Here is a 21063-nt window from a genome sequence, read left to right on the forward strand (position 1 = left end):
TCCCCCGTCACAAAATGGGAATTTCTCCCCCCCCCCGCCCCCTTTTTTTTTTTTTCCTCAAATGTCCACGGCGAGGATTCCCGGGAAGCAGCAGCAGGAGGAGGAGGAGGCTGGATTAGCCCAGTTAACACCGGGCCCAGGGCTCCTGCCTCCTCCCGGCCCTCGGCGAGAGGGAATTAAGACCATTACAAGGCTATCAAATAGGATCAGAGCCCCTCTCCCTTTCTCCGAGCAGCCCAGACCTGCTAATCCTGTTTCATGCACCCACCACGTGGAACAGCTCGGCTCAGAGGGATGAGGGGCCCTGTCCCCGTCCCCCGCCCCCCGCAGCCACCGCCGGTGTCACCAGCCCCGGGGTGACCCCAGGGACAGGCACCAGTGGGGTGAGCTGAGGTCTCCTCCAGGGTGATGCTTAAAGCAGCTGCTCGGGGGGAGGGGGCTTTGGGGACACCGAGTGCAGCTTTTGGGTGACAAGGACTCTGGTGTCACTTCTTTATTGTCAAGCAGCCACCCCCGAGGCTGCTGGGCCTGAGGAGTCACACGGAGCACGGGTGGGGGTGAAGCCCAGGTGCAGAGACCCTACAAAAACCCCCTCAGCCTCAGCTGAGAACACCCCAAAGTCTGTGCTGGCAAGTCCAGGTGCCACTGCCGGATGTCCCCACCGTGTCCCCAGCGCACCAGGAGCTGCTGCCCTCCAGGAAAAAGCAGCACTGGAGTGTCCCCATGAGGGGCTGGAAGGACAAGAGAGGCACAGAGGTGACAGACCCGGCCCCAAAACCCGTCCTGGTGGCACCAATGTCCCCACACGTGTCCTCAAAGCGGGACAACCAGCCGAGGCAGCAGCGAGGGACCAGCAGCCGGGCTCTGACCAGCACATCCCAGTCCCTCCCAGTCAGGACGCTGCCAGGTACTGGTGGAAGTAGAGGCCGAAGAGGCTGGTGACCACCTGGCAGGCGGCCACCCACCAGGTGAGGAAGGAGAAGAGTCCTCGGAAGAAGGGGGGGGTGAAGATGCAGCCCAGGACCCCCGAGATCTCCTGCACCACCGCGTGCACGTCCTCGCCGGCGTCACCCTCGGGGCGTGGCGGGGCCACCGGCGCTGCCGGGGACACGGGGGGGGACTCGGGGTACAGCCCCCAGGAGTGCTGACCTGTGGGACAGAGGGGACAGGTCTGGGGGGGTCTCTGTGGGACAGAGGGGACAGGTCTGGGGGGGTCTCTGTGCACTCTGGTGGCAGAGTTCCATGGAACAGAATCATGGAACAGAACCACGGAATGTCCTGAGCTGGAGGGGACCCAAAGGGTCGTGGAATGCAGCTCCTGGCCCTGCACAGACACCCCAACAATCCCACCCTGTGCCTGAGGGTGTTGTCCCAATGCTCCTGGAGCTCTGGCAGCCTCGGAGCCGTGCCCATTCCCTGGGCAGTGCCCAGCACCCTCTGGGGGAAAGAACCTTTCCCTGCTCTCCATCCCAAATCCCTGACACAGCTCCAGCTGCTCCCTGGGCCCTGTCCCTGCTCCCAGAGATCAGAGCTGCCCCTCGAGAGGAGCTGCAGGCAGCTCTGAGTCCGTGACAGGTGGGGACAATTTGGGTGCTGGTGGCTTCCCAGTGACCTCCAGGCTCATCCTGCCCTTCCCAAACCCTCCCAAATTTCCGACCCCCTTCCTCACCCAGTGTTTTCAGCAGCAGGACGCAGTGCAGGGTGAGGATGATGGGCCCCAGGTACTGCAGGCTCACCACAGACACGTAGCAGTAGATCCTGGTGATCTGCGGGAATTCCGGGAATGCTCAGCAGGAGCCCCGCGGGACGGGGGGGGGAGCCACGCCCCGATCCCAGCCCCAATCCCAATCCCAACCTTCTGCTGGATCTCCAGCGCCGGGATGCGCCCGGCTTCCTTCCTCATCCGCTGCACCCAGCGCTCGGCCAGCCCCAGGTAGGCCTGGAGGTGGTGGCGAGTCCCCAGCAGGCGCAGCAGGGACAGCACCACGATGGCCCAGAGCCGGGCGGTGTCGAAGGAGGAGTCGGAAAGGCTGGGACAGAGCAGGGGCTGGGACAGGGCTGGGGGACAGGAACCCCCCCTGCTCCAGAAGGGACACGGGGGACAGGGAGAATGGGGGGTGTGGGGGTCATTGGGGGGGTTATTAGGGGACATTGGGGGGGCATTGAGTGCCACAGGGGTCACTGAAGGTCATGGAAGGTCACAGGGGTCATTGGGGGGTCATTACAAGGGGACGTGGGGGGTCATTGGGGGTTATTGTGGGGATGTTGTCACAGGGGTTACTGGGGAGGACACAGGGGGTCACAGGGGGTCACTGGGGGTCACTGGGGGATGGGAGACCCCCGTGGCCCAGTGTCCCCCCAGATGTCCCACTCACATCTGCACCGTCCGCTTGCCCAGCGGGGCCTGGAGCAGGAAATCCCGGGAGAGGGGCCTGACCCACATCACCACCACCAGCACGGGCGCCACGAACCCCACGTGCAGCAGGACCCTGCGGGGGGACCATCAGAGACCCCACAGCCCCCGCTGCCCCCTTCCCTCCCACCCCAAACCTCCCCCACAGCCAGGGGGTCCCCGCTGTCCCCCAGTGGCACCCAACTGGGTCAGGGGCTTGTCCGCTGCCATCCTGAGGGCGTCCAGGTGGGTCTGGGCCAGGCGCAGCCCCGGGAAGGTCAGGAGGGCTCCCAGGAAGGAACACAGGGCCACCAGCCCCAGCTTGAAGCCCAGCTTGGCCAGGGGCAGCCTGTGGACGCAGAGGAGGGACAGTGGGGGGTTGTTCCCACCCCAAACTTCCCAAAAACCTCCCCAAAAAGGAGTTTTTACCCCATTTCCCTCCCTGCCCAGTTGCCAACTCACGTCCACTCCCAGCCCCGTGGCTTCAGGATGGCCTCCAGGTTATGGGTGACTCCGGACAGCCCTGTGGGGAGTGACTGCTGTGAGTGGGGAGTGACCAATGAGGGGAGTGACCCCTGGGAGTGGGGAGTGACCCCTGGGAGTAGGGGGTGACCAATTAGTAGGGAGTGACCCCCATGATTGGGTCACCTCCCTGCTCCCTGTCTCCGTCCCTGTCACCCACCGGCCTCGAGGCCGAACTCCAGGTAGTCTTCGCGGACCACCAGGGCCACCATGGCGAGGAGGAGGAAGAAGAAGGCGAAGGTGAGGCACACGGAGCGCTCCCCGCCCTCCTCCGAGCGGAAATAATGCCGCATCACCATGAAGAAAACCTTGCTGGGGTTTGGGGGAGGCTGTCAAGGAAATTTGGGACACCAGGGGACACCCCAACCCCGGAGAGGCCCCTAAACATCTCCACCATGAAGCCACCACCAGCTCCTCTTCGGGGCACCTTCAGAACTCGTCATAAACAATCCGTAAAATTCAGTTTTACGCCTCAGCGCGGAAGAAAAATAAGGGTTGGGGGGGTTCCCTCTTCAGCCTGGCCCCCCAAAAATCAGGATACACGGAGAAGACGATGGTCAGCAGGCACCAGAGCACGCCGAGGTTGGTCTCCCTGGTGGGGCTGACCAGGCAGAAGTAGCCCTCGCTGAAGACGTACACGGCGCCGGCGTAGACGGCGAAATCCACGAACCACTGGTACTCCAGGAAATAGCGCAGCACTGGGGGGGCGTGGGGACGTGTCACCGCCCTGGGGACACCCCTGGGGGGGCCTGGGTGGCGTCCTGGGGGAACAGGGCATTACCCAGAGCGTCCACGGCGGTGATGGGGCTGGTGTCCAGCTGGAGGTTGATGTCCCGGGGCACGGACAGGGGTTTGTCCTCCATCATCCCGTTCATCTTCCTGCGGTGGAAACCAGAGCTGGCTCGTCCCTTGTGTCACCCCGTGGTGGGGTGACACCCCTGGTGCACCCCTCAGCACTCTGGGGTGACTCCCACTGTCCCCAACCGCAAATATTTCCCACTCCCAGCCCCTCCCGCCCCCCGGGGCCGCAGGGGTGACCCAGGCTGACCTGTCCCTCTTGCTCTTGGGGCGCTGCTTCCCGGCCAGGGCGCAGAGCTCCTCGTCCGAGGGGTGCTTGTAGCGGTACAGGCTGCGGGGAGAGGGGGGTCAGAGCTGCTGGGGGTCCCCGAGCCCCGCTGGGGACAGGGACAGAGTCGTACCTGCCGTTGCAGAGCAGCCAGCGGGCGAAGGAGCAGTGCGGGGCCATCTTCTGCATGAGGCTGGCGGCCAGCAGAGTGACCACCACCTGCACCCCCATCACCGCCTGCACACGGACACCGCGGGGTCACCCCAGGGCCCGGGGATGGGGGGCGTGGGGACTGTCCCCAGCCCTGCCCCTGCTGGGGATCCCCTGGGGGGGGACGCCCCGGATGCGAACCCCCAGGCAGGGACCCTCCGGCCGGGCACAGCCCCGGGCAGTGACCCCCTGGCCATGGTCACCGTGGGACCCCCAGGCAGGGACCCTCCGGCCGGGCACAGCCCCGGGCAGTGACCCCCTGGCCATGGTCACCGTGGGACCCCCAGGCAGGGACCCTCCGGCCGGGCACAGCCCCGGGCAGTGACCCCCTGGCCATGGTCACCGTGGGACCCCCGGGCAGGGACCCTCCGGCCGGGCACAGCCCCGGGCAGTGACCCCCTGGCCATGGTCACCGTGGGACCCCCGGGCAGGGACCCTCCGGCCGGGCACAGCCCCGGGCAGTGACCCCCTGGCCATGGTCACCGTGGGACCCCCGGGCAGGGACCCCCAAGGTTGGCACTTCCCGGACAGCAACCTCCCGACCATGCGCACCCCAGAGACGCCCCGGGATGGGACCCCCGGGCAGTGACCCCTCGGCCATGGTCACCCCGGGACCCCCCGGCCGTGCCGAACTCTGGGACCCTCCGGGCTGGGACCCCCTAGACCCGCACCCCCCGGGCAGCCTGGACATGCACCCCCCGCTCAGAGCCCTCTCCGGGGCCGGCCCCTCGCACCCCCGCGGTCAGAACCCCCCGGCCCGGCCCGGCCCGGCCCCGGCCCGCGCCCACCATGCCGGGGGTCAGCGCAAAGGCGGCCGCAGGAAGCCCGCCCGCGGCCACGCCCCCGAGGGCACGCCCCATCCAGACAACCAATCCGCGTCCGCTTTCGCTTTGATTGGCAGCTAATTGACCAATGGAGAGCGGGATGCGGGCGGGGGGGCGGGCTCTGCGCGGCGCGCGGTTCCGCGGGCGCGGCCTCCCGGGAGCGGCTGGGCCGCGGGTTCGAGTCCCGGGTGCGCCCTGCACGCAGCCCCACACGGGATCTCGGTCTCGATAATGTCGATAATAAATCATATCCGCGTGTCTTCCCTCGTCCCCTTCGTGGGCTGACCCCGGAGAAACGCCAGGGACCCGCCAAAGCAGCTCCAGCACTCCCCCTCCTCAGCTGACCCACACAGACAAACCAGACCCGACTCGAGGAAATTAATTTAATTTATTACCAATCAAAGCAGAGCAGGATAATGCGGAATGAAGCGAAATCTTACAACCAGCTTCCCCCCCCACTCCTCCCTTCTTCCGGAGCTTAACTTCATTCCCAAATTCTCTCCTTCCTTTCCCCCGGTGGCACAAGGGGACAGGGAATGGGGTCAGTCCATGGTGCTGTCCCTGCTGCCCCTTCCTGCTCACGCTCCTGCCCTGCTCCAGGACAGGCTCCTCTCTCCACAGAGCCCAGATTCTGCCACCAAACCGTGTCACCCAGGTGCCACATCACGGATCTTTTCCGTGCCTCCATTGCTGGTGACACCACGGGACCAGCTGCGCCCACCCCACCCGCCGCGTCCTTCTCCTCGCGTTTTCCTTGGGGGATAAATGGGATAAATGGGATCGTTTCCTGGCTTTATCCCGCTGTTCTGCCCGGCTGCGGGCACCGGAGGGGACAAAGGTGTTTGGGGACAGGGCCGAGCCCGGGTTCAGCGCCCACCACGATGCCACATCCCAGTGCCAGGCCCCAAATCCCCCAAATCACAGTGCCACCACCCACATCCTGGTGCCAGGACCCAAATCCCGGTGCCAGCACCGACATCCCGCCGGGATCTGCGAGCATTCCAGCCGATCCCGGGGTCCCCGCGGGGTGTCCCTGGTCCAGGCGGGCGCGCTGTTCCCGAGGGGTTGCCATGGATATCGATCTCCCTGGCGACGGGATGCGCTTCCCACTAGATGTCGCTTCCGCCCGTGCCCAGAGCATCCCCCGAGGCCTTGGGGTACCCGGCTTTGGGGGGGTGACACCCCAAAACACCTCCCCGCGCACCCCCGGGGCAGCCCCCGGTGTGCCACCCACACCAGGAGCGAGCAGCCCCTCGGCCCATGGCATGCGACGCCAAAAATCCCCCTAATTCCCCCAAAATGACCCAGTCCTGGCTGCCAGAGTCCAGGGAAGCAGCCTGCTCCATCACCTTCGCTGCCTCCATGCCCTGGGCCGCCCAAAATCCCCGCGGGACCCCCAGTTTTTGCACTGGGGCTGCCCAAAGCGGCACCTCGGCCCCTCTTGGAACGAATGCAGAGCCCCAGGACCCTCTCAGCCCCCACAGCGCCGCTTTCAGCTCGGCCGGGCCACAAAAAAAGAAAAAGAAACCGAGGGAAAGGTGGAAGATGGATGCTCGGAGCACCCCCAGCCCCGCCGGCCTCCCCCGGGGGACACAAAAGCCGCTTTGAGGGCTGATTTTACACCGCTCCCAATTAGCATCAGCAAAGGGAGCGGCCGCCGCGGGACACCGCGGCCAAATTCACGGGGTCCGCATTCCCCACCCCGCTCGCAGCGTCCCCAAATGTCCCCAAAACGGGACATTTCCTCCCAGGTGACTTCGCAGCCACCGAGCCGCGGCCCATCCTGGCATAACCCAGCTCAATCCTGGGGACACCGCCAGGCGCTCAGGGGACTTCCCACCTCCACCTCCCTTTCGGCGGCCGTTTCTTCTCTCCCCACCGCCCCAAAAACATAAAATAAAAGTTTCCCGTGGCGCACAAAGGCGGCGGCCGGGCATTGTCCCGGGGCTGCATCGCATTACCCGGGGCCGGCGGAGAAATCACTCGTATTTCACGCTCCATTGAGCAGCTGCCTGTATATATTTTCTGTGTTGCACTTTTAGCATGACAAAAGGAGAGGGCCTGTGAACTCCTTGCTCTTCAGACCTCTCCGACTTGTCCCCCGAGCGGAGCCCCCCTCGGTTAGCATAACAAACTGCCACGCTTCCCCTCCGACGTGCTCGCCTTTCCCTCCCGGACCTTTTTCATTTTATTTATTGATTGATTTCTTGATTTATTTATTTATTTTCCCCTGGCTAATTTAATGTAGAGCTCAATATTTGGGCGGCGGCAGCGGCGGCGGCGAGCGTGTGCTGGGAGGGATTGGGAGGTTGGGAATTTCGGGATGTCCTTCCCGAGGTTTGTCCCGGCTCGTCGCTGGTCCCCGGAAAGGTTTGGTGGGATTTTAGAGCTGTCCCCCTGTGGAGAGGACAGAGCTGGAGTCACCGAACTCTGCCGTGCTCCATCCCCAGCCGCTGCTGGAGCTGTGGGTTTGCCTTGAAATCCGGGTAAAAGACGGAAAAAAACCGGGAATTTTGAAGCTGGAACGAGGCTTGGGACCAGCAGGACCAGTTGGAGCTGGAGCAACCTGGCCTTGTCCCCCAGCCTGTCCCACCTGTCCCCATCAGGGTCATCCCAGGGAGTCGGGAAAGAGGGATCAGAGCCAGTTCCCAGGTCCTGGATGGAAATGAGGAGAGGAAAAGGGAGCGAGGGTGAGGGGGGACATCCCTGTCCCCGCAGGGAATTGGACAGGAATTGTCCCCTCTGGGCTGCCGGGACCCCTCACCTCCCTCTGCAGGGAAGGAGAGGGCTGGGAGAGGAAAACCCAATTTTTGGGGGGGAAGGAAACACCCCCTGGACACCGAGTTTTGCAGGGATTGGGGGATCCTGCAGGGAAAAGGGACAAAATTCCACTCAAACACCAGGCTGGGACAGGCTGGGAGCTTCCAACACTTTTTAATGCACTGGAATTTTTTCCCTTCCCCTCGTCCTCCCGGTGCCTTGGGCTTGGTGGCACCGGCTCCGTGTCCTCGTGGCGTCCTGGGATGTCACCTCGCTGTCACCTGGCCCAGAGGCTTGGGGGACACTCAGGTGGGACCTTCCGGCTTGGGAGCTGCTTTATTTTGGGAGAGGAGGGATCAATCCCTTACCCTGGAGTGGGAATTCCACGGCTCCAGCCCAGCCTTGGCTTTTGTCCAGCCTTTCTCGGTCACCTGGACCCCCACGACGCCCACTCTTGTCACCTGTGAATGGGACAAACTGGTGTGAGCCCAGCGCCAGCCCAGTGAGAACCAGGGACGAGGAGGTGACGGTGTCCCCACCATCCCAAATCCCTTCCCAAATCATTCCCTCTGTCCCCACAGCCTCTGTCCCCACCCTGCCGGGCACTTGGGGACATTCCAGCAAAGGGACAGGCGGGAATTTGACATCAGCGTGCGTTTAAGGGGCTGGTGACACCTTGGGACACCTGGAAGGAGGGCAGGTGACAATTCCACTTCCCACCCCATTCCCAGGAGCTCCTCACCACGCGCCGTCCTCTGGGCGGGGTCTCTTGGGGACAGGGTGACCTCGGGGACAGGCGGTGGCACCTCTTCCCTCGTGTCCTTGTCACTGCGGGTGGCTCGAGAGGGTCCCAATGTCCTGGCCAGGGGGTGTGGTCAGCCAAGGGCCTGGACAGTGTCCTGTGGATGGACAGGGAGGGACGGGGATGGATGGGGATGGACGGGGATGGATGGGGATGGACAGGGATGGACAGGGAGGGATGGGGATGGATGGGGATGGACAGGGATGGACAGGGAGGGATGGGGATGGATGGGGATGGACAGGGAGGGACGGGGATGGACAGGGATGGACAGGGAGGGACGGGGATGGATGGGGATGGACAGGGATGGACAGGGATGGACAGGGAGGGACGGGGATGGACAGGGATGGACAGGGAGGGACGGGGATGGATGGGGATGGACAGGGATGGACAGGGATGGACAGGGAGGGACAGGGATGGACAGGGATGGACACATCCAATGTCACTTGCTGTCCCCAGGAATGTCCCTCCTCCCAATTCCCATCTCCCTCATTATCCCACGTTATTCCATCCTCTCCTCACACAGCCCTGCACGGCCTTAGCCCAAATTCCCTCTTTAATTAATTGCTTGGGATAATTAATCGCGGTGGCCCTGCGCTCCCCCTGCACGTTCAGCCCCTGGGGTTGTTTATGGGGTGCAGCATCCCAGAAATCCCTGGAAATGCCTCTCCCTGCTGGCTCTCCCAGCTCTGATTCCCAGGATCTTTGGGATTCCAGTCCAGGTGAAGTTCCCGACCCCCTCCAGCCCCAAGGATGGCCCCAGGGATTCCCTGAATCCACCCACGGACACGATGCCCACGCAGGGATGGTGGGAGTGTGTTCGATGCTCCAGTGGGAATTTTGCTCTTGGAAAAGTTCTTTATCCCGGGATTTTGCCACAGCCTGGCCAGGCTCTCCCTCCAGGATGCTCCAAAGGGGATGGGAATCCTGCCAGAGGTGCTCCCTCTCAATCCCGACTTTTCCCACTTCAATCCCAGGTCAAACCCCAGTCCCGGATCTCCCTCGCCCTTTCCTGGCACTGACAGTCCCAAAGGAGCCCCATCCCAGGGATTCGGATGTCCTGGATCCCCCTTTCCAGAGGCTTTATGGGATCAGGGGGGCCCAAGGGGGCTGCCCAGAATTCCCGGGATTTTGGGGTCACTGTGGGGCCACGAACCCAAAGGAATCTCCCTGGGCCCCATCCCAACAGGAACGGGAAGAGCCAGATCTGCTTAATCTGGGATCTATTTCAGGGCCATTTTAATGAATAAACCAAGGAATTTCGGGCAGGAAAACCCGGATTTCTCATTTCTGGGAATGCTCCATTTTTGCTTCGTGGAATAACCGAGGCTCGAGTTTTTTTGGGGCAAAACCAACACAAAAAAACCCAAAAAAACAACCACAACGTTTTCCAAGGCACAACGAGAGCCATTGGAATCTTCTCCCTGCTCCCCAAGACACCCCTTGGCAAAAATCATGGATTCAAACCTGGATTTGGGGCTCAACTTCGCACTTCCAGGAGGGAATAATCCCAGGAAATGTGGCTGTAAGGGGGGCAATCGGGGTTCCCGGGAGTCTCCACTCCCTCCCCCCCTCGCCAGGCTGGGAACAGCTTGAGTGTCCAGGCGGGAATTCATTTAAATAAATTTCCATAGGGATTAATTTCACCTCTTCCCAGCAGCGTGTGGGAGCTGAGCCTGGATTGGGGGAGATGGGAAAACGAGGAAGGTGGGGGGCTCCATCCTCCCCCCCCTCCATCCCTCCTTCCCAGCTTCGGGAATGTTTGGAGCCCATCCCGAGCCTCCCAAAATCCCTGCTCCCAAGGTTAGCAATCCAAACCCCACCAAAATTCCCGAACTTTCCAAGCAGTGACCCGACAATCGCCCAAAAAACACCACTAAGGGGAGAAATTTGGGAGGCGCAAATTCGGGAATCGACGGGATTTTCCATGATGGAAAACCCATGGATGCGCCCACCTCGCCCAGGTTTTCCCTGGGGATGTTTGACCTGCGCCAAAAATCCACGTTTTGCTTTTCAGCACTCCCTGGGCACAAAAAGAGGGATTTTGGGAAGGATTCTCCATCCCCATGGATCAGCTCTGGCACAGACAGAGGGGGGACACAGCGATGTCCCCGAATTCTGCTCACCCCCAGCCCTCCCATCCCATTTCCAGCAAAACGGGAATATCCAGGGTGGGGAAAAACCCCTCTTGGAGCAGACCCACGATCCCACGACTCGGAAATCCCAGGAACTGCCGAGGCCACGAGGTTTTCCAGCTTTTCCAGCCCTCCCCAGGCCCCCTTGGAACAGAGGAAAAATTATAATCCCCCCTATTAAACGGCACAAGAGCATTGAAATGACGGATTCGGGGGGGTTTCCCCCCATTCTGTTCGGAATTTGGGATTCAAAGAGTGAGCTGGGATTCAAATTCCCGGGGTAAAAAAATCCGGGATAGGGAACACTTGGAAACGAGCGGAGCAACAGATTTTTTATGGCAAAGTCGGGAGGTTTGAGGGCTCCTTCAGGGCTGCGAGGATTCGCTTCCACTGCAGCAAAGAAAAAAAAAAAGAAGGAATTTCCTTTATTTTCCTGGAGAGGTGGAGATGGGAAAACCCAGCACCACTCAAAAAAAAAAAAAAAAACCAAAACAAAAAAAAAAAACCACCAAAAACCAAAACAAAACAAAACAAAAAAAACCCACAACAAAACAAAAAAACGAAGCCAATTTGGGGTGGAAAACGGGAATTTGGGGTGGAAAAGGGGGGATTGGGGGTGGTTTCTGCCGGGAATGTCTCCGCGGAGGGGCTGACCCTGATCCTGCCACGGCTCCCGTGTGGAATTTTATCCACTGAGGACGGGGAAAAGGAGAATTGAACCCAATTCTCGGACAACGCCAAGCGGGGCGCAGAAATTCCGGGATTTTAACATTTATTTGCTTTTTGAACTGAAAAAAATATCCTTTCCGTTGGGATTTTCTGCGGGAATCCTGATTTTTGAGCATTCAGGCTCATTCCCAGCCCCCAGCGCTGCCCCAGTGCCCTGCGCCTCCTTTCCTGGTTTCTGTTAAACCTTGGAAAAGCGGGGAAAAGCCAGGAAAAGCGGCTCATTTGCATAAATTTGGAGCCTTTCAAAACCAGCCTGGAAACCCTGGAGCTCCCGAGCTGGGCTTGCAGGGATGGGGAGGAGCACTTTTTGGTGGGGATATCCCAAAAAATGATCTGCTCTTTTCCAGGAGAAGCTCTGCTGGCTGCTCACCTGTTCCCAGGTAAAGCCGGGCTGCGAGGCTCAGGATGGCCTCAAAACATCCCCCCCCCAAAAAAACCCCAAAAACGGAGCTGGATTCTCCTGGAAGATTCTCCCGGAGGTTCCCGGCTCTTTGCCATGGAAACCGAGTGTTGCCAAGGGATGGAGAGCCCGAAAATTCCAAGATTTTGGGGCAGCAGCGTTGAACCCCAAGCTCCAAGTTTTCCATCCGCGTGGAAAAACCGCTGGAATGGGGGGATCCGAGCGCGGGGTGCGGAGGGGTTTGGGGTGGGCACACAGCAGAGCCCACCACGCCTTAATCTGAATTTATTTAGCATTAAACAGACCCCAAAAAGCTCTTTCGGAGCCAACCCCCGTGCCTCAGTTTCCCCTCCCTGGCGGAGCGTTCTTAAATTTTCCGCGCTTGAGGAAAAGGGGTTTTGATGAGGAAAAAGGGGGAAAAACCCAGGCAGGGGCCACCTCTGACCTTGACCCCCGCCCGTCCCGGCTCCCCGCGGCAGCTGGGCCGGAGCTCAATGGGCGCTTTGTCCCCTCCCGCCGGCCCCGGGCGGCCCCGTCGCTCCCAATAATATTTATGGAGCCGGCAGTCACCTTGTCCCCTGCTCCCTGCATCTCAATCACCGCCGGCCTGCGAGATCCAGCGGGATTTACGGCCGCTTTTTAGTCCTGTGGGGTGGGAGAGGATTTTTTTTTTTCCCCTCATCCCGGTTTTTTTTTCCTTTTTTTTTTTTTTTTTCCCCGAAAAAAAAAAAAGCGATTTAAAAGCAAACAGGTGGAGGGGTTTTCCCGCTTCTCCCAAGTTTTCCAAAGCCTCTCTGCTCCTAAAGCATGGGAAAGGGGGTGAAAAGGCGGAGCTGATTTGTTTTAATTCTGTTTCTTCTGTTTCTCGCCGGCCAATTCCTTTAAAAACCTCAAAATCCTGAATCTCCGGCAGGGAATATTTTAAAATCCTTCTCCTAGAGGTGGGCGCAGCCCCAACACCCCCCAAAATGGGGTATTTGGGGTCTGCCCTGAACCCATGGAAGTCCCCGGGAAGCTCCTCAGCATTCCCTGCTCCGAAGGAGATGATTTGGGCTTATTTGGGAAGGGCTCAGCCAGGGAAAAACTCAATATTTGGGGAAGAAAGAGGAGGATCAGCGCAGGCTCACGGCATGGAAACGCCCCCGATTTGCTGGGATTTGGAAAATCCTAAAAAAAGGCAAATTTTCCTTGAATAAGGGCAAGAAGGGTTTGGAGGGGGGTGAATCCAAGTTCCTGCCGAGTTATTCCAAACTCTCCCAAAAAAAGGAGTTGCGGATCTCTGTGGGTGGGAAATGGGGCCACTGCGGGATCTTTCGGGGCTCCAGCCGCACAGAAATTCCCGCATGGATAAGGGTCGGGAATTCTTGGTGCGGATCAGATGCCGAGCGATGGGGAATTGCCAAGGATCGGATCCTTCCCCGCTTCCCGGAGGGAAAATCCAGCCCGGAAAGGATCCAGTGGCTCTTCCAACAGCCGGGCAGGATCTTCAGGGACACCGAATCCCCCTCCAAGGCTTGGAATTTGTCCCCAGGGGCATTTGCTGCCCCATCCTGGAGAAATGTGGGATTTTGGGGCTGTTTTCCTGGATTTTGGGAGATGCCTCAATGATCCGAACTGCTCCTTTCCCAGCTTTTCCATCATTTCCTGACGAATCCCCGGGTTTTTGTGCTGTTTTGGTGCTCCCTGCAGTTCATGGAGCTGGGAGGGGACTGGGAATGGATTCTGGGATGTCCCCAAACCTCCCTTCCTGGAAAATCCTCTTTTTTTTTTTGAGCTGTCCCAGAGCTGTGGAATTCCGGCATTTTCCTCTGGGCTGGGTGGGAATTGCTTCTCCTGACCCCAAACACCCCACGGGGGAGAGGAGGAGGAAGAGGAGGAGGAAGGATGGAAGCAGAGCCGCGATTCCCACCCGTCCCGAGCTCCTTGCGCTGATCCACCCGGGAACAGCTCCAAGCTCAGTCCCCACCTCACCGGGGCACCCCAAGGGAAGCAGCTCCCACGGACCCACAGCCGCTCCCAGCCTTTTTCCAAGAGGAAAACACTGGATTTTCCTCCTCCTGCTCGGCTGCACGCAGGTCGGAAGGTGCTTGGGGCATCCCGAGGCGGGGGCTGGTCCCGAAAATCTCCCGCAGCTCCCGCCGGCTCCTTCCCGGTGCCTTTCCCGGTGCCCTTCCCGGTGCCCTTTCCGCAGGGCTCCTCCCGGGAAATGCTGCCTGACACCGGCCCCGCCGATGAATCCGGAATGTCACCTCCCGCCACAGCCCGCCTTTCCCAGGGATCCGAGGGGATAAGGCACCCCTGGAAAAGGCGGGGGAGGACGGCGAGGGGCAGGGAGGCAAAAATAAAGGGATTTTTGGGAAGCTGAAGCTCCCTTTACGGAGGGTTTGTGTTGTTCTCCACGCAGGACAGGGACAGCGGGGGGTGGGATGAGGATGGTTCTGGAAGAACCTTGGATAAATCCGGGTGGGAAATGCGGATTTAAGCCCAGGATCGAGATGCGGGAAGGAGCTCGGGGCTCACCTCGAGCCGTGCGACGCCCAAGCTGCCACCAGCAAGCCACAACCCAGCTTGGAAAACGGATCGGAAAAGGGCATCGGGATGGGGTGGGACCCTCGCCAACCTCCCAAAAGACCCTCGGGAAGGACCGGGACCGGCTCAACCCTCCCGGGAGCGATCTCCCGGTGGGCGACGGAGGGTGGCTGGAACGAGCCTCATCTCCAGCTTGCTGAGCTCGGCATAATTGTTGGGAAAAGCGCTGCGCACATGCTGAGCTCCATAATTATCAGCCTTGTCTGCCAGGCTCGCCCTGCCCCCAGCACCTCGGCACACTTGATTATGATTATGGTGGCTAATTTTGTCTGGTGCATCTCGGGCATATGGGCCCCCACCTGCTCTGAATATGCAAACGCCGCTGATTTGCTCCTCGGGGCCGGGGGGCAGGCGGGGAGGGGGGGAAACCTGAACAAAGAAACCCCACAAAGAAGCGCCGGAGCTGCCCCAGTGCCCGCGCCCCGGATGGAGCATCCATGGGGCGGCCATGGATTGGGAGAGCTCGGCCCTAAAACCGAGCGTGCCAAACTTCCCCGCTTTCCCCTCCGTTCCCGCATCCCTCCAGGAGCGCCCTTGTGCTGTTCGGGGAGGGAATGGGCTCCTGAAGGGCTGGGGAAGGGCGGCCGAGGTGGGCTCGCGTCTGCCCTGTCAGGGGGGCTTTGCCATGCTCCCGGATAATTGGACAGGCAGCCGGACTGACAGGGATCCAGATGGATGCGGGGATGGATGCCACGAGGATCTGGTGACAGATAAATAGGCAGATGCTAATGGGCAGCGCAAACAACGGCTCAGACTCCTGCTAATTCCCACTGTAATTTTTAAGCTCTCGCCATCCTCCCCCCTCCTTTCCTCCCCCCTCTTTCCCGTCTCTCCCCCAATCCCGAGCGCTTCCCGGCGCATCGCTTGGATTTATTTTATTATTTTATTCTTTTTTTTTTTTTTTTTTAATCCATAGAAATCATTCGGAGGCCGCGTTGAGGTGGCATCATGGGGGGCTCGGGGAGTGAAACCCTTGGGGTCACCCTGGGACCAGCTCGGCCTTCTCCATCCCTCCCTTTCTCCCTTCCTTCCTTTCTCCCTTCCTTCCTTTCTCCCTCCCTTCCTCTCTCCTCTCCTTCCTTCCTAATTCCTTCCTTCCTTCCTTCCTTCCTTCCTTCCTTCCTTCCTTCCTTCCTTCCTTCCTTCCTTCCTTCCTTCCTTCCTTCCTTCCTTCCTTCCTTCCTTCCTCCCTCCCTCCCTCCCTCCCTCCCTCCTTCCCTCCCTTTATTTTTTAATGAAACAAAACAAAAATTAAAATATAAAATATAATCATTTTTTCCCTTTTTTTTCCCCTTTTTTTTTTGTCCCCCCCCCCTTCCCCAGCTACGGAAGGAAATTGTGAATGGAAGGGAGGAGGCCGGGCTGGATTCGAGCCGCGGCCGAGGCGAGACAAAAGGGAAAAAAAAGCATCCTCGCCTTGTTTTCCTTTGCCGCGGGGAATCCACGTGGCGGCCGCGGGAAGGCGGGGAAAGGGAAAAAAAAAAAAAAAAAAAGAAAAGAAAAAGAAAAAGTGGGAAGAGGAGAGAGAAATCCTGCCTGGAAAAGCTTTGCCGGAGATTCACGGCCCTGCCCTTCCCTCCGCGGCCACCTGCCCGCCGTGGGTGCTGCCCACCTGCAGGGCGTGGGTGGAAAACAGGGATACAGGGATGCTCAGGGATGCTCAGGGATGCTCAGGGAATCCTTTGGGATGCCAAATAATCGACTTCTGCCCCTTTTCTCCATGTTTTTTTAGGATCTCTCCTCTGTTTTTCTCTCCCTCTCCGGTTTATTTCCTCTCGCGCTCTGCGGATCCTCCTCCGCTTTCTCCCCCTTCTCCTTCTCCTGCTCCTTTTCCCTCCCCCCGCTGGATTTCCCCTCCCTGGCACTGGGAATTTGGGTGGCATTTCCCGATCTTGCTTCAGGCTGAGCTGGGAATTCCAGCCCGGGAGATGCCAGCGGCGTCCTGAATGTCGGGATGAGGCAAAACCCAGGAATTCATCCCGAAAATCACCCGGATTTGAGGATCAAAATCCCTGCTCCCACACACTCTGCCCACAGAGGAGCCAGGATTTAAAAAATCCCAATTCTCCTTGATTTCCACCCAAACTGGTGCCAAAGGGAAGCTCCGTGGTCGTCATCGTGTCCTATGTAGGTCAGAGTCAGGAATCCGGGATTCCAACTGGGATTAAACCCCGGGAGCCTCTTCCCAGCGCCGGATAAATAAATATATTCCATAGAAAAAGAAATATCCACGCCTCACCACCATAAATATATATAATACACAGCCCATAAATTGATATATTGATATATTTTATATAAATATACAAATATATAAATATATGAATATGTAAATAGATTTATAATTATGATTTCAGCCTATTTCTTGTTGCAGGTGGATTTTAGAGTTTCCCTGGAATTTATCCCCTTGCAAATATCCTCAATTTTAAACAAAGCAATCCCAACAACTCTCCCAGAAAACACCCGGGGGCTTTTCTGCTGAGCTCCTGCAGGGTATTCCCAAATTTCCTTCGTTTGTTTTATGAGGCGAGTGGGGAAAAAAGGGAAATGTTTTCCTGATAAATATAGATGTCTATAAAATATCCCAATGAGATTTATTTTTCCCTGTGCAGATCCCTTTTTTTCCAGGGGTTTTCGAGGCTCTGCACATCCCCAGGCTCAGGTGGATAAATTCCAGGTTTGGGTGAGCGGATGGACACTGAAGAAATGTGGGAATGGGAAAAGCTTTAATTCCCAGTTAAAACAAAAAAAAAAAAATCCTTTTTTGGACGTAGAATCTCCTTCAATCCTCAATTCTTTCCCTTCCCATCCCACAGCACCCCGGCAGAAATCCCAAAAGGAGCTTCCCCCATCCCTGCCCACCCAAGGGCAGCACCAGGCTGGGGGGGGGGGGGGGAAAAGGGAATATTGGGAATTTGAGGATCAGAGAGGCTCAAAACACGACTTTTTTGGGGGGAGGGAATTAATTTTGGATCCATTCCCTGCTTTCGATTTGGATGGAAATCCCCGATTCTCCTTTTGGGGTGGCGGCTCTGATCCCTGCGGATGCTTTTGTGAGGGGGGCATGAAGGGGCACGGCCACAAGCGTTGGCCAAGGATGGAAACAGCGGGAAAAGGGCCGGGAAAAGGGCCGGGAAAAGGGCTGGGATGGCACTGCCAGCCCCGGGAATTTAATTAGGATTCAGGAGCAGCTCTTTGGGGGCAAAGAGGGGGAAAAAGGGGGAAAAAGCGGGAAGGGGGAGAGAGGGGGTGAGGAGAAAGCCCGGGAGAAAAAAGGGAACCTCGTGATGAGCACCCGGCTGGGGAGGGGGGGGTGTGGGGGGCGGGGGGAGGAGGGGTTGATGGCTTAATTACCATATTCAAATCTAATTAATTTCCCTTTGCATAAAAAGGCCACGGCCCGGGCGTGGGACCAGCCTTGCAGATGGCGTCTCATGCTCAGCACCATTTTGGGGCCGCCGGCCATCTTAGAGCCAGGAGGAGGAGGAGGAGGAAAAGGAGGAAAAGGAGGAAAAGGAGGAAAAGGAGGAAAAGGAGGAGGATGAGGATGAGGAGGGTGAGGGTGGCTCTGCCCACGGTGGCACCGAGCAGCTGCTGGGGGCACCCAGCGGGCACCACCCGGCCCCATGGCGGCCTTGGAGGTTTTCAAAGCAGGGAGTGAGGGGGAAAAAGTGGGAAAGGTTCAGGATTTGGGGGTTTTGAGGCCTCTCAGGTTCACTTGGGGATCCCAAATCCGGCCCCATCACAGGAATGAAGGGAAAAATGTGGGAAAGGTTCAGGATTTGGGGGTTTTGAGGCCTCTCAGCCTGGATTGGGGATCCCAAATCTGGCTCCAGCATGGCCGTGGTGGGGCCTGGAGGAAGGAGAGGGGGATTGAAAGCAGGGAATGAAGGGAAAAATGTGGGAAAGGTGCAGGATTTGGGGGTTTTGAGGCCTCTCAGGCTCGGTTGGGGATCCCAAATCCGGCCCCATCAAGGCCTTGGAGGAAGAGGAGGAGGATTGAGAGCAGGGAATGAAGGGGGAAAATGTGGGAAAGGTTCAGGATTTGGGGGTTTTGAGGCCTCTCAGCGTCAATTGAGGCTCCCAAATCCAGCCCCATGGTGGCCTTGGAGGAAGGAGAGGAGGTTTTAAAAGCAGGGAATGAGGTGAAAATGTAGGAAATGTGGGGATTTGGGGGTTTTGAGGCCTCTCAGGCTCAGCTGGGGCTCCCAAATCCGGCCCCATCACGGCCTTGGTGGGGCCAGGAGGAAGAAGGGGTTTGAAAGAAAAGAATGAAGAGAAAAACGTGGGAAATGTTCAGAATTTAGGGGGTTTGAGGCCTCTCAGCCTGGACTGGGGCTCCCAAATCCGGCCTCACCCTGATGGGACAGAGCTGATCCCGGTCCCGAGGGCGGATGAGGGGATTGGTGTCCCCAGCGATGGGAGACGAGGAACCCACAGGAACATTCCAGCCCCTTCTCCCACGGGTGACCCCGGGAAAATCCAACCTCCACCAGCAGACACCCAACCCCCTCCTGCATTTGGGGTGGGGGGAAAACAATTGGGATCTCGTATCCCTCACCCCCTCGCTGCGCATTTGGGATGAAGCAAATCCCTGCTGGAAAATGCGCCCGGGAGAGCAGCGCCGGCTGCCAGGCTCACCCCGGGAAAGGTGGAAGTTATTTTTCCTAATGTTTTGGACAGCTTGGCTGTCACGTGGAAAAAAAACTTGGAGGAGGGAGGACCGCAGGGGATGTGGATTTTCTCCCTTGACTGATTCCCAAGGATGGGATGAGCTGCTGCTGCTGCTGCTGCTGCTGCTGCTGCAGGGTTCTGCTTGTCCCCACCCCCTTCCCTGTTCCAGGAGAAGGCTGGGATGAAGCTGGAACCCCAAAACAGCTCCCAGGAGCAGCTGGAAGTGGTGAAATCCCAGGAAAAGCGGGTTTGGATGGAGCAGCACGGAGGGGTGGGGGATGCACGTCCAGGTGGGGGGGAAACGAGAGGAAATTCCCTTTTAAAGGATTAAAGGATGGGTTTGGGTCATGGGGGGAAGATTTTGGGGTATCAGTTAAAAGGGAAATGGGGGAAAAATCGATTATTTGGCATCCCAAATAGGCCAGTTTTCCACCAGCTCTGGGAGGGGCTGGAATCTGAATATTTCCAAAGGGGAATATAAATAAAATGGGGATCAAATGGAGTTTTTCCCCTCAATGCAAGGGGAAAAGAATCAGGATGGGGTGAGCTGCTCCCTGATCCCCCCAAATCCCTGCTGGAGAGAGCACAGGGGGAGATTCCACATGGAAAAGCCAGTTCTGGGCCTGCAGGGAAGGAGAGAAAAGCAGGGAAAATCCCAAACTTACCTCATCCAGGAGAGGGGAGTGAAGGGGCCTCGAGGATCCTTGGGAAAGCGAAGCCGACATCCCGATTATCCCACAGGGATGGATCAGACCAGCCTGGCCCCTACAAACCCAGGAAAATCCTTTTCCCAGCTCCCAGGGGCAGGAAATTCCAGTCCATGGCAGCTCCCGGGGCTGCTGCATCCGTGGATTTCCAGGGTGAGGGCGCTGCAGGATGCGGGGTCTTCCCAAGGCTCCGGATCTTCCGTCCCATCCCTGTTCCCGGGGAAGGATGGGGCTGGATCGGGGTGGTCAGGGTGAGGTGGGGGTTCTGCTCTGCAAAACAAAATGGAATGAGGGGTTCTGTCAGCTCCAGGAGCACAGTGGTCACTCCAAACCCTCGTGGATCAGCTCCAAACCCCATTGATCAACCCCAAACCTTCACTGATCACTCCGAACTCTCACTGGTCACCTCCAAACCTTCATGGATCATCTCCAAAACCACACTGATCACTCCAAATCTTCATTTATTGCCTCCAAACCCTCGTTGATCAGCTCCAAACCCTCACAAATCACCCCAAACACTCCTTGATCACCTCCAAACCTTCAGGGATCAACCCCAAACTCTCATTAATCACCCCAAACCCTCACTGGTCACTCCCAAACCCTCACAGATCAACTCCAAACCACACTGATCACCCCAAACCCTCACCGATCACCCCAAACCACGCCAATCCCAGGCCCCAGTTTGGGGCCAGTTTCTGTTTGACCCCTTCAGTGGGATCTGGAGTGGCTCCAGCAGCTCCATCACCCCACGGATCCCACATCCCACATTTTGCAGCCGGGATGACCCTGGCAGGGAGAGCATCCAGGAGCCGGTGGGGAGGGAAATCCCTCCATGCTGAACGATGGGGACAAACCTCGGCCGTGTCCCCTGTCCCCAGCACCCACTGCCAGCGCGGGGCCACCCCAAATCAGCCTTTTTATCCCCCAAAACCACAGCGGGGGGAGGCGACAGCTCCAACCCTCAGTGACCACAGCACCCCCGTCCACCCCAAAACATTCCCGACGGGAACGGAGACCCCCAAACTGCCCGGATTTGGGGTGGGTGGGGGGACAAACACCCCGAGGAGTCGCTGGGGGGGCTCAGCCACAATGGGGCCATTGAGGGGCCGCGCTGGGGGTCCGGCCTTGCTGCCCAGACACAATAGGGGCGGCCACTCGTGCGCGTTGTGCGGCCGCCCCCGGCCCCTCCCCTGCGGCCCCCCTCGGATAATGGAGCCGCTTTGTGTGCTTGGCTGGCCAAGGACTTTGTGGCCGGCAAA

General features: G+C 58.8%; 1 protein-coding gene across 1 annotated transcript; it reads right to left on the reverse strand.

Moving 5' to 3' along the window:
• Nucleotides 1-478: 478 nt before the first annotated feature.
• On the reverse strand, nt 479-5023 carry TMEM161A (transmembrane protein 161A). The gene is made up of 12 exons (XM_068997306.1): nt 4979-5023; nt 4114-4217; nt 3963-4043; nt 3696-3793; nt 3456-3612; nt 3075-3226; nt 2855-2915; nt 2598-2741; nt 2376-2489; nt 1856-2030; nt 1670-1766; nt 479-1149 (listed from the first exon to the last, which is right to left on the reverse strand). The coding sequence occupies exons 1-12, from the start codon at nt 4979-4981 to the stop codon at nt 893-895; spliced, it is 1443 nt and encodes a 480-aa protein (XP_068853407.1). The 5' UTR covers nt 4982-5023; the 3' UTR covers nt 479-892.
• Between the last annotated feature and the right edge of the window lie 16040 nt (nt 5024-21063).

Source organism: Aphelocoma coerulescens, chromosome 28 (genome assembly GCF_041296385.1).
Source record: "Aphelocoma coerulescens isolate FSJ_1873_10779 chromosome 28, UR_Acoe_1.0, whole genome shotgun sequence".
Classification (NCBI taxonomy): domain Eukaryota; kingdom Metazoa; phylum Chordata; class Aves; order Passeriformes; family Corvidae; genus Aphelocoma; species Aphelocoma coerulescens.